Raw genomic sequence first — 13,445 nt, forward strand, 5'->3', positions numbered from 1 at the left:
CCTTGAAATACCCCAATCTGAAGCCTTGGGTCAAATGGCTTTAGTCACACAGGCTTTGTGTTGTTTATTCCTAGTCATTCCTTCTGATATGATTTCACCAATAAATCAATAAATGTATTGTCCATTCTGATGGATTGCATTGAAAAGTTCTACTGGAGAAATTCCCAAGAGTCATCAAGTTGGCATTCCCATTTCTAGCAGCAGCTCCAGAGCCAAGATGACATACAAGTAGATGTTGAAAGAAAATATAATAATATGTATAGTGCACATAAAGTATTGTTTTAGCCTGAATTACTTAGTAATAGTTTGTTAACCTAGGTTTATGGCCCATGTACTAATCCTATAATAGTCCTATTAAAAACACTATGCTAAGCATTCTACACCAAAATAGCAATTGATAGAATGATTATATTTTTCTCCATAAATTCTAATGATATGATTATGTCCATTAATAAGAACCAGGGCGCTCTTCAAGAAACCAAGTAATTACCGTGTGGTATGATTTACACAAAGCCAGATGGAGTTATTATCCACAGTTCATGAATCTCTATGAAACGCGCTATTTGGTCTCTATATTATCCATCCCTTTCTCTACATGTAAAAAGTGGAATAAATGAGAATCCGAGGATGTTAGATCTGGAAAGACCTTTCTACGTTTTTAAGTTCAAGGGCCTAGAATGGGAGAATCAGAAAGCAGAGAAGCTGAGCAATGGCTGGGGAAAACACTGATAAGTGTTGCAGAACTAGATAAAAATCCAGCTTCTAAATTTATAGTTCAATACTCTTTCCATGACAGCAGTTATTACTTCCAGATTAATGCAATGCTATTTTTATACAAGAGTTATGAGCGACTGTAATGCTTGTTTAAAGCATTTTGTCAGTTCAGGATACTTTATTGCATATCATCCTAAAATTATAAAAATAATCTTCCCTGACAGGTCTAGACCTGCTTGCTTAAAGGTGGGATTGCGTACTTCACACAGAAATAGGGTCCTACCTATTTGTTTCTGCTGCCCCGTGTGATGTGATTAAAGTCAGGATGCCTGACAACTGAATGGTACATTTTCCATGGGCTAGAACCTGACTTGTACCTGACTTGTGTATTACTGAATGTGATTTACAATAGCAGAAGTGGTAAAACGTTTACCCAAATTAGAGAACTTGCATCTTCCATATTTCTACAAAGAACGAGTGGCTAGCCCAGAGTTTCTCAACTCCAGCAACTATTCGACAGTGAACATCTTCTGACAGATACTTCGTGTCCCGGGGCTGTCCGATGCAGGAGAGCCTGCTGCCCTCTACCCGCTAAATGCTTATAGCACCAGCCTCCCAAGATGTAACAACCAAAATTGTCTCCAGACTCTGCCAAACATCCCCACAGAGTGAAATCCCTTCCCCCACTGAGAACCACTCCTCCAGCGAAACAAAGCCAGTGGAGGAATTTTGCCTTGAGAAAGAATACTCAGTGACTCACCAATAGGGTCGGGGAAGAACCGATCAGATAACAAATTATATTCATCTTCTGAGGTTAACACCTTGCCCCCAGCTGGAAGAATTCGGCTTTTAGGAGTCGCTCCTTTCTGATAGGCCTGGGGAGAAAAAGGCATAAATAGGTGATTTTTCTTTCTCCCCAATTTGGATTTTTGGAAAATACCAGGAATATTAGAAGGAGACACAGGCACACACACTCAGAGATAACAATTCCTACACTATGTCTCTGAAGAAGAGCCACATATTTAAAAAATATGTTTTGTGTACCTGTGACTTGCAAGGTACTTTAGTAATGGTCCCAACATGGTAAATCAGAGTCCTTAATCTCAAGAAATTCAGTCTAGGTATGTTTCTCTAGTGGGGAAAACATCATCTCAGTAACTTCCAGAAATCCTGCACCACATCTACCATTTCAGATGCTAGCACTTGAATCATTCGCATAACCACAAGGGTGATGACACACACAGACACTTACTGCACAAAAGGCTTGGGGACCGATGATGAATGACATGGGGGGACATATAATTGCAGTGATGGTTGCCATGGATTTTCACCCAAAACAGCAAAGTGTTGCCATGATAAGAAATGACACCACGGGAGACTGTTTTGCAGTAAAATGATCCGGGATGGAAATGTTCATGACATTAGAACAAACGGGGAAATGTAGAAGAGGGGCAGAGAGGGGAACCTTGGTCGCTTACCATCAATAAGATAGTAAGTGAGGAGTCCCAACCAAAACAAATTCTTCTCTTTAAAATTTTTTTTTTTAAGATCTTATTTACTTATTTAAGAGAGAGAGTATGGAGGAAGGCAGAGCAGAGGGAAAGGGAGAAGCAGACTCCCCGTGGAGCAGGGAGCCTGGTGGGGGAACCCTGGGAACGTGACCTGAGCCGAAGGCAGCTGCTCAACCAACCGAGGTGCCCAGGTGCCCGGGTCATTTCCCATTTGTAAGAAGCACTACTCAACTGCATAAGCACATCAGGGACCCAGGGCACAACGGAGAAGAATCTAAAGTTGTGACTTTGAGAATGCCTAGGAACAGTCCAGCTCAGACAGGCCTTAAGACTGAATTACATTATTTGTTCTAACAGGCCCCAATCTGGACTTTTATAAACATTATGTTATTCAATACTCAAAACAGCACTAAGAATTAGTTTCTTCCAGCTTAGCAAACTCAACACCCAAAGAACAAATAGTCCTATCAAGAAATGGGCAGAGGACATGAACAGACATTTCTGGAAAGAAGACATCCAGATGGCCAACAGACACATGAAAAAGTGCTCCCCATCACTCAGCATCAGGGAAATACAAATCAAAACCACAATGAGATACCACCTCACACCAGTCAGAATGGCTAAAATTAACAAGTCAGGAAATGACAGATGCTGGCGAGGAGGCGGAGAAAGAGGAACCCTCCTACACTGTTGGTGGGGATGCAAGCTGGTGCAGCCACTCTGGAAAACAGCATGGAGTTTCCTCAAAAAGTTGAAAATAGAGCTACCCTATATCCTAGCAATTGCACTACTGGGTATTTACCCTAAAGATACAAACGTGGTGCTCTGAAGGGGCAGTGCACCCGAATGTTTATAGCAGCAATGTCCATAATAGCTAAACTATGGAAAGAACCTAGATGTCCATCAACAGATGAATGGATAAAGGAGATGTGGTATATATACACAATGGAATACTATGCAGCCATCAAAAGAAATGAAATCCTGCCATTTGCGACAACGTGGATGGAACTGGAGGGTATCATGCTTAGCGAAATAAGTCAATCGCAGAAAGACAATTGTCATATGATCTCCCTGATATGAGGAAGTGGAGATGCAACATGGGGGGTTTGGGGGTAGGAAAAGAATAAATGAAACAAGATGGGAAAAACAAACAAACAAACAAACAAACAAGATGGGATCGGGATGAAGACAAACCTTAAGAGACTCTTAATGTCACAAAACAAACTGAGGGTGGCTGGGGGTGGGGAAGGGTAGTGGGGTTATGGGCATTGGGGAGGGTATGTGCTATGATGAGTATAAACCTGGCGATTCACACACCTGTACCCCTGGGGCTGATAATACATTATATGTTTATTAAAAAATAAAACATTAAAAGAATTAGTTTCTTCCTCCATCATATAAATGAGAAAATTCAAGCTCAAAGAACATGTCAAGGCCTGGTAGTGAGCTGATGAAAATCTTGGGTTCACATCCAGGTCCATCCATAAGTGTACAGGAAGCAGGGCATAAATCCTGAATGAGAACGTTTCATTTTTTTCCTGCTTAATTACCTGCCAAAACTGGACTCCCAATGAAATAATAGACAATTTATGGGTAGTTAATATGTAACTCTTAGGTATAATAAAAATATGCCTTTCTATAAATTAAAAAACAGGATATTATTAAAACTGCGGGGAATTATGGCAAACTGCATGAGCATTTTTCTAAATTTCCAAGTTTTGGCGACACCTGGGTGGCTCAGTGGGTTAAAGCCTCTGCCTTCAGCTCAGGTCCTGATCCCAGGGTCCTGGGATCAAGCCCCATATTGGGCTCTCTGCTCAGCAGGGAGCCTGTTTCCCTTCCTCTCTCTCTGCCTGCCTCTCTGCCTACCTGTGATCTCTGTCAAATAAGTAAATAAAATCTTTAAAAAATAAATAAATGAATAAATAAATAAAATTTCCAAGTTTTTAACAGACTGAAGTGCCCCTGAGTTGCCCCACCAGATGCTCCTGTAAAATTTCCAAGTTTTTAAAAAATATATATAGCTTTTACCAAATTCAGTGACCATATCTTAACAACCTGAACAAGTTTTTGTTTTATTTTGTTTTGGACAGAGAAAGACACAGCATGAGAGGAAACACAAGCAGAGGAAATGAGAGACAGAGAAGCAGGCTCCCCGCTAAGTAGGGAGCCCAATGTGGGGCTCGATCCCAGGACACCCGGATCACGAGCCTAGCCGAAGGCAGATGCTTAACGACTGAGCCATCCGGGTGCCCCTGAACATGTTTACTTAAAAATGATGAGCAAACAAAGAAAGAAAGATAGTCCATAAATTGCAAGTTGAAGGAGCGAACTAGAAAAAAATGAAGAGAAGAAGGAAAAAGTCCCCAAATCTGATTCAAAATTAAAAGTTCAGGTAGCCCCAAATGTGCTAAAAGCCTTAACAAGTCCAAGAGCAACCACCATGAGTGTTTCCTCTCAATTAGTAGCAATCATGCCATAACGGCTCCACACTGGGCTCTGCCAGTGGTTGACCATATGCTAAGTGCTTCAATATGTTCGTTTATTTAATCCTTACAACAACACGGTCACCATTTTACAGATGAAAAAACGGAGGCTCAGGGAGATTTACAACTTACGCAAGGACACCTATCCAGTAACTGGCAAAGGTGTGGTTCAAAGCACATTATATTAACCATTATGCTCTACTGCCTCTTCTCAAGCTTCCCGGAAAGAACACTGTAATGTGCCACATAAAATATGAGGTGACTTCCTTTATTTTTTTAAGATTTTATTTACTCATTTGAGAGAGAGAGGGAGCACACATGGGAAAAGGAGCCCACGTGCGACTTGATCCCAGGACCCTAGGGCCGTGATCTGAGCAGAAGTCAGACACTTAACCAACTGAGCCACCCAAGCACCCCTGAGGTGATTTACTATTATCATTATTGTATGTAGTGCATTGATCATTTGCTTCTGAGAGCAAATCAAGTGCTGAATAAAGTCCTAATATGGAGAAGCAGAGAAGATATTCGCTTACTGAATGTTGAAAAGAGTAAGACTACCCAGGAGAGCACTTGAACATTGCCTAGTAGCCTGTGGAATAAGTTCAAACTGTATTTTGCTCCTATTTCCCATCAGAAATGGAAAGGAAACACAATGACTTGCCAATCTTAAGTTTCTTCCTGAGGCTTTAGCATCTGAGGTATTATTGAAAGTATCCATGGAGGTCACCCTGACTTCTCTCAAACTTGGAGACAAGAAAGCAGAGTTTTAAACCTGGTACCACCTTTAACTGATAAACAGTAACTATTCACTCCAAAGGGAGCTTGAGGATCTATGTAGACCAAAAATGGGCACAGCGCAAGATCCGGAAGGAACCAGTGGGATCATTCAGCCTGACTCTCTGACGTAACTGAGGCCCAACCTCAACTTTCATTTTCCCAATTCACGGCCCAGTGTTCTCTCCTCTAGAACCAAATGGCCTCCCCACGTGGGGAGAGAAATGGGAACCAACAAAAACAGAAGTCCTCCCAGGCACTAGGCACGTTATACACGACCTCATTTTCTCCATAGCTTGCAGACATCTTACATTAGATAGTCATCTAATGATTTTACAGAAAAATCATATGATAACCAGGAAGAAGTTAAATGAAAAAAAAAAGTCCGTTAAGTATAAGTGGAATAAAGTCTTAAAATACCCGACTTTCTGGGAACCCATGCAGATGCAGGCATAGTCTTATTAACTCCTCAGCTGCTTGTCACATTAGGAGGCTTACCAGTAGGAAGACATGGAGACACTGAGCAGAGAGGAAGACATATCAGGACAGTGACAAAAGACCTTGACTCTGAATGATCCTAGGAAAGGCTCCTGCACTGGTCACTTAGTGTAACCTGTTTGCACACTCACTTGCAAGTACTCGTTCCAAGTCTGCCTTGCCCATTGGACTACAGGTGATGAGGGAGCAGGAGGCTGGCTGAAGACAAAGCAAAAGCGGGCACCTTGCACCCCCTCTCCACCCGCTCCCCTCAGTACTGTGTGTGACATTCCTCAGGCACCCCGGACTGCCATAAGCGAGAAACAAATAGTTAACTTGCAGAGATCACAATCCTGCAAGACAGGAGTCTCCCTTGGTTTACAAATGTCCTAGAGATCTACAAACAAAGAAGTTACCTTATCAATAGCACAATTTCCAGAGGCAAATAACTCAGTTCCTCAAGCCCTAAATATAGTTAAATTTCTTCTAAACCCAAATCTCACTAACAAGGACACTTGATAGGAGAAATGTGAAACTTTATCTATAGATTTCCAAGATAGTGTTGAGAATCATTCCCAAGCATATGGCCCATTGATATACATCTAAAAGGGTCTCACAAGAAGATTTTTACTACTAGTAATAAATAACCTTTCTCCCAACAATAGCTAGCCCCTCAAGGTCCTGGAGACCTTGCTTCCAAAATTCCTTAGAGACTAACATCACCCTCTTTGTCCTCACCTACCCAACTCCTGTGTATATAATCAGCCACCCTCAGGATAACGGCCCAGCATCTCCGTCTGCCCACGGGTCCTGTCTCCATGCTCTAAATAAACCATCTTTTTGCACCAAAGATGTCTCAAAAATTCTTTCTTGGTCATCAGCTCCGGACCTCAGCCCATCGAACCTCGCCTAGGTTCTAGAACTTCATCACAAGCATCTGTTTCACCTGCTGTTAGAGGCTCAGAACCTTCTCGAACACTTGGCATATCATAGGCATTCAGTAAACATGTTAGCGAAAGTAAGTAGCTGCATGAGTGAGTGCTTATTGAAGGAATCAGTCTCGAAGAAGAAGGCATGTCCATCAACCCAGCCAATGTTGAAGAATGTTGTAAGGCCCAGCACAAACAAGGAAACGTCTTACCTCTTTGTTCTCATAGCTCTCCACAGCAAAATCATTTTTAACCACAATGTACCGCTCCTTCCATTTCTTTATGTCTTCAGCAAACTGGGATAGCTCTGCTTCATATAGAACAGTTCCAGGCTCCAATGGCGGCTTTAAAGAAGGCAAATACCATTAATCATAACAACAAAAGGTAACACAGCATGCTGTCACCAGCTCTATCCACGGGAGTTCAAGGAATGTTTTAGGAAACTATCTTGTCCTGAGATCCTGGGGACATTGTTGCTTCCCCCACCTCCCTCCCTACTTCTGCTCCCTGCTCCCTCTGAGCAAAGGCAAGTATTTGTCTTATTGATAGGTCTGTGATTTCCATTCCCCTCCATTGTGCTGCAAGAAGAGAAGCAGAAGATAGAAGGGATTGTAGTAATAAGGCTGTGCCCTTGTATACATGTCACTTAATGATAAACTGTGGAAGAGGTAGTTAAGTGCCAGTTGTGGCTATATACCCCCAACACCTTGAATATGCCTGAAAACAGGAGAATTAATAGGCTGCTCCCTTATCGCCCATACCTTCAGGTATAGCCTCGAGGGTCAGTGGTCTTTTCAGATCCAAAAGCCCTGGGGACACAGTCTGCAAACACTTGCCCCACCTACGTGCTCTTCAAGGACACCAAGTTTGCCCTCTGGTTGAAGAACGATCAGGGTAGCCAGCCGACTCCAGTTCTACCTTTCTCCTTAAGTAAAACTTTAATGATTCCTTGTTAACCCTGGTGACATATGTGCTATAGGGAAGTCCCTGCCAGTTTCTTAGTTAGGCCTCCCTTTGGGCTAACTGCGTGAGGAATAACTCCCATCGTTTCTCATAGTAAAATCCCTGTATTATCTCAAAACACAGGAATGGGCTTCCTGTCTTTCACAAGTCACTGAATTTACATCTCTTTTCCCTTTATTTAAAAATCAAAGGGCTTTTAGAAACCTATCTCTCCACCTTCAAGTAAAATTTGCATAAACCTTATGGAGAAGACAGATATGCTAATCTTTTTAAGAATTGGCTAAGGGATGAACTAGACTGCCTTCTGAATTTATTCTGTCCTGACAGATAAAGAGGCAGTTTCCTATCTGGACTCATTAACAGGTAAGAGAGGATCTCAAATCTTCCCTTTAACTGAGACTGAACCCATATATAGGTTGATTTTATAGTTTTATGTGCAGCATTTTTTTTTAAACCTGGGCCACTCAAATCAACTGATAGACTTGTTAAAAATGTGGCCTTACCCTAAATTTACTATATCAGAATCTCTGGGGGGTATGGGCCAAACTTTGCATTTTTAACAAGCTCCCTACGCTGTGAGACTCCCTGTTTTGTGGGAATGACACTCAGTTATCCCTACACATCCGTGCTGCTAAACCTATTGGTCACCTTAACACCTGAGCAGTGTCTGACCCATTTATCTCTCCCTCCTTCTTCAAAGTCCTTTGTTACTTGCTTTTGGCACATTCCTCTTTCCTGATTTTTCTCCTCCTGCAAGGCTATTTCCTACCAATCCATCTTGCTGGATCCTTTTCCTTTTCCTTTTCTTGGTCTCCAAGTGTCGGCTAATTATCTATTCCATATTTCCACCGGTGTATGTCAAATATGCATCTCAAACTTACGTGGCCAAAAGGGCACTCCGGGTTCCCAGCCGCCTCTCACTCTTCCTTCGAGTAAAGGCAACTCCTGTACTTACTTGCTCAGGCTAAAAACCAGGATGCCATCCCTGATTTTCTCTCTTCTTCTATAATGTCCTGTCCAATCTATTAGCAAGTTCCATCAACTCTTTCTGAAGTCCACCTTGACTTGGACCTTTCCTCACAACTGCTACCACCACCACCCTAATCCAACTTGCCTTCACCGACCTTCTCTCGCAGTGCTACAGTGTCCTCCTCACCAGTCTACAACCTCCCCTCTTATCCCTCATTATGGTCTTTTCACTATAGACAGCCCAGAGAGATCACTGAAAATTGCAAGTTGCTCTGTATTTGATATCCTCCAATAACTTCTCTTCACATTTACAAATAAAGACTCTTATCATGATCTACCTCTCCTCCACGGTCTGGTCCTTCCCTTTCACTCCATAATGATTTATCACCCTTTCTCCCCTGCTCATGCTGTTCACAGGACATAGTTTTCTTGATGTGCTTATGACTGCTACAGGGCCTTTGCACTTACTGTTCCATATTATGGAGATACTCACACAGTCTACTCTTATTTCACTCCAGTTCCTGCTCAAATTTCATCTTCATAGAGGCCTTCTCTGATCATTTTCTCTAAAATAAGACTCTTGCTTCATTTTTCTATGAGCATTTATTATGACCTGATACCACCTGGTATGTTTCTTTATTTGTTACTGTCTGCCCCTTTTTTTTAATATATACAGGAAAGCAGAGAATTTATCTTGATCCCCAATTCTTGGAATAGGGCCTGACACATAGTAGGTATCAATGAATATGTGTTGAGGTTGTGGGTAATTATTATCATGGAGCAAAGGAGAAAGAATAAATCAGGAGATTTGAAAAAAAAATCATATTTGATCAATGACCAAGACAAAAAGGCCCGTAATATAAGGCACTAAAATTATGACTTTTTTTTAAACTGAACTTCACTATAGCAAGTCAGATTTCCTTATATTAAAGTATCAGTGTGGGAAAAACAATAAAATTGGATCACACTAATTTCCTAATATGGATTATACCATCAACAAGAAACCATACACTCTAACTTCTAGGCAGACAGAGTTGTTTGTTTGTTTGTTTGTTTGTTTTCAGTTTTTTGACCATGAAATGATTTGAGAAGAGATTTTTTTTTTAACTGCCATTTAAATTACTGCTTATTTCAGAAATGTTATGAGTTATAAACCATTGTTCAGTGGGAGACACTGTCAACCAAACGTCCATGAGTTACCTTGGTCTTCAAAAACTGTGAGGTTAAATCTCTTTGCTGTTCTACTTCACTGCGTACATGATTGCAGAAAGCCACAGAGTACTGGCGACTATAGAAGGGACTGAAGTTTTTGATAGTAGCCTCAGTTTTCCCTAGAAAAATAGGAAAATGAGAAATTAGAAATACAGCCTCTCTTACAGAATAGGCACATATCTGCCCCTCTAAGACACTGTTTCCCAGGGATTTGTTATGAATTCACATTCCCTGAGAACTTTGTAACATGCCACATGTGCTTTATCTCTCCCTCTCCCTGACGTCATCCTGAGAGACTCCGCTTTCCCTAAGGACCATCCATCTAGCAACCGATAGAAACTGTCTCCATCTCACATCAACAATGCATTGCCAAGGCCATAAACGTAGCCCTCCTTCTACATCCTTCTACAGCTACCGTCCCACCTCACCCGGTTCTCCACCTCAACTCGTTCTTCATCCCCCCTACCTCCAGTCATCCAACTCCTACACAGTCATCCCAGGGTCCACCATTCCAACTCCACACACACACCATTTTGTTTTTCTTCAGGTCTCTGAAGCTTTAATTCATCTTGCTGATCCACAACCCTGGATAAAATCAACAAACTCTTTCTAGTTCTGCCCCTATGTTTCTGGGTAAATTTTTTGTGTGACTCAAAGCCTTATATAATTACTATGAAGTAGAGGGAAAAAGCTTTGGTTTAACAGTGTAGAGACCTGAGCTGTGGTCCCAGTTCCAGGGAGACAGAAACCAGCTGGATGACCTCAGTCAAGTCCCTCATTCTCTCTGGGCTCCAGTGATCCTAACTATAAAGGCAGGTGCTCACTATTCCATACTTTACTTGGAAACTCTGTGACATTGAAGTATAACCATGAGTAGAGCTGCCTTACAATAGTGACCAGCAATTGCAGCATGATCTCTCCACACCAGAAGAAAATAAAGATTAGGGTCAATCACAGAGGGAGAGGGGGTTGTTGGAAGACTTGAGACAGAGGAAGAGGGAGAGTCAGGCACTAGGAATATTCTTGATCTTTTCCAACCCGGGCTTAGTTGTAGAGAGTAGGGAAATTGCAAAAGAGGGAAAGGGGAAAAAGAAATTGTGGAGGCAGGGCAAAGGAATATCTGAGACAGATTAGAAATCCTCACAACCTTTGAAGGACTTGCTACAAAGTCGAGAGATAAACATAGGCCCCACTGACGGTGCTTATAAGCTGTTAGTCCTTGGAATAAGATATTATCTTGAGAAAAAAAATTAAACCTGATATGCCATTCCAAAATATTTTAAAGATTTTTTTTTATTTATTTATCAGAGAGAGAGAGAGAGAGCGAGCGAGCACAGGCAGACAGAATGGCAGGCAGAGGCAGAGGGAGAAGCAGGCTCCCTGCCGAGCAAGGAGCCCAATGTGAGACTCGATCCCAGGACGCTGGGATCATGACCTGAGCCGAAGGCAGCTGCTCAACCAACTGAGCCACCCAGGCGTCCCCTCCAAAATATTTTAAAAGACTTTCATGTGTGGCATAATTTTTGTTTTCAAATTTGATATAGTCACAGAGAAATATTAAAATATACCATACCAGGAAGATTTGTTTAGAGCTATTATGCATGTAGAATTTCAAAAATAAGTGAAGAGTTCTAACTCCATAGATTGAGATATTCGGTATGAGAACCTTGAATTCATAGCTGTCAATTTCTATACCTATGGAATCATAGGTCCAAACACCCATAGTATATGAGTAACCTTTTCATATGGAGAATCCTACTTTAGCTCAGGCATTTAGATCTCATACTATGTATGAAGTAAAGGGGAATTCTTGCTTATTTCCTCCATAAAATGACATTTTTTGGTTATATTTATAGGCTTTAATAACTATGACTTGAAAGGTGCTTTGAGACCCATTAATAATAGGTTCTGTAGAAATGCAAATAAAGCTCCTATAATTTGAATCAGGCATGCTTTTGCTTGCTCTGTGAGTCCATGGTATGACTATTAATTAGTATTTGCATAACACTTTAATATACTCGGGCTTTATAATTATCTAATTGGTTAATATTTTATTAGCTTTTATATAGTGCATAAGAAATAAAATTCTCTTTCCTTGTCTATAATTTTCTTACATAGGAGTAGGATATCTTTAAGAATTCCCGCAATAACAATGAGTCTCACCTCAACGAAACACATAAACAATTAACAAAATTTGCCCTTTGGGACCAAGTGACCACTATTTTGTCTAACAGAAGAGCAGCTTGCAAATTTATGATACTAATTTTTGCATTCTTGCAAGCGGTTGGATTTAAATGAAAGAAGGTGGATGCCATTTTATGATAAGCTCTACGCTTTGAAACTGGATTTTCTGCCACATCACAAAGGCTTAGTCAAGGATGCCCTGTTTCTACTGAGGTGTTACGATGCCACCACGCCCTCCCACCATATGAGAAAAATGCTTCTGTGATTTGAGCACCAACACACCTTCCACCAGGCAGCATTTATTAAAAAAAGAGATTACAGCTTCCTTTGGTAATTAACCTAATGACTGGTTCAAAATCTGAATGAAACAGCTCACTATAGCATAAGTTCATAAGAACCCGAAAGGATTCTCAAAATGTATCTAGATTTTAGATTAAGCCTATCTAAACCCAAATAGAGGAACACTGAAGAAGATCTTGATATTTAGAGAGAAGTCTGGTCCTGGGGCAACTGTGGTTAGAAGGATGGACTCTGGAGCCAGACAGACGTGGGTGTGAGTGCCATCTCTGCTGCTGACCAGCAGTAGGACCTTGTGCAAGTTAACTCCCCACGTATAAAATGAAGACAAGAGGAGCATTCTCAAAGTGTCACCGTAGTTATTCACAAAATAATGCAGTAAACTGCTCAGTACGGTAGCTGGCACATAGAAAGTGTTCAATGATCATGGTAATTAGTAATTATATCATTGATGATGAAGGTGAGGAGCACCCAAGCCAACCTCCAGCGGAAGGTCCTTAAGCTGAACTAAGGAATCAGGGCAAAGACAAAAGCAGGTTGTCTTGTGTAACTCTTCAGCTGGGGCCATCCTGCCCAGCTGCATACAGAACAGACCTCCCACTCACTGCAGGTTTGAAACAAACATAACCTACATTTTCATAGCTGTTTCAGGAACACTTGTCAGCACCAGAAGGGACTCTCAGTGCATGCCTGAATGAAAACCAACTAAGTAGAACACTGGTATTAATGAACCAGAGTGAAAAGCATGAGTTAGTTATTGTGTTACATTGAGCGTCTCTCTCCCTGAGCCTCAATTCTCTCACCTGTAAAATGGGTAAATTGCCCATTTCACAGGTTTTGTGAGGATTAAGTGAGATATTCTGTAGGTTAAAAAAAAAAAGTGTCTCAGTTAGTGCCTAACACTAGTTGCTCAATGAATTTTGACTATT

The 13,445-nt window shown here is 41.3% G+C and overlaps 1 protein-coding gene across 1 annotated transcript in view; it reads right to left on the reverse strand.

Moving 5' to 3' along the window:
- The window catches only part of NIBAN1 (niban apoptosis regulator 1), a 139,141-nt gene that overhangs the window by 95,170 nt on the left and 30,526 nt on the right, over window positions 1–13,445 (reverse strand). The window contains exons 2-4 of the mRNA XM_082702973.1: window positions 10,024–10,154; window positions 7,104–7,235; window positions 1,475–1,589 (exon numbers count right to left, since the gene is read on the reverse strand). Coding sequence (XP_082559099.1) covers window positions 1,475–1,589; window positions 7,104–7,235; window positions 10,024–10,154 — 378 coding nt within the window. The remainder of the gene's footprint in view (window positions 1–1,474; window positions 1,590–7,103; window positions 7,236–10,023; window positions 10,155–13,445) is intronic.

This window comes from Mustela nivalis (genome assembly GCF_964662115.1).
Source record: "Mustela nivalis genome assembly, chromosome: 16".
Taxonomy (NCBI): Eukaryota; Metazoa; Chordata; class Mammalia; order Carnivora; family Mustelidae; genus Mustela; species Mustela nivalis.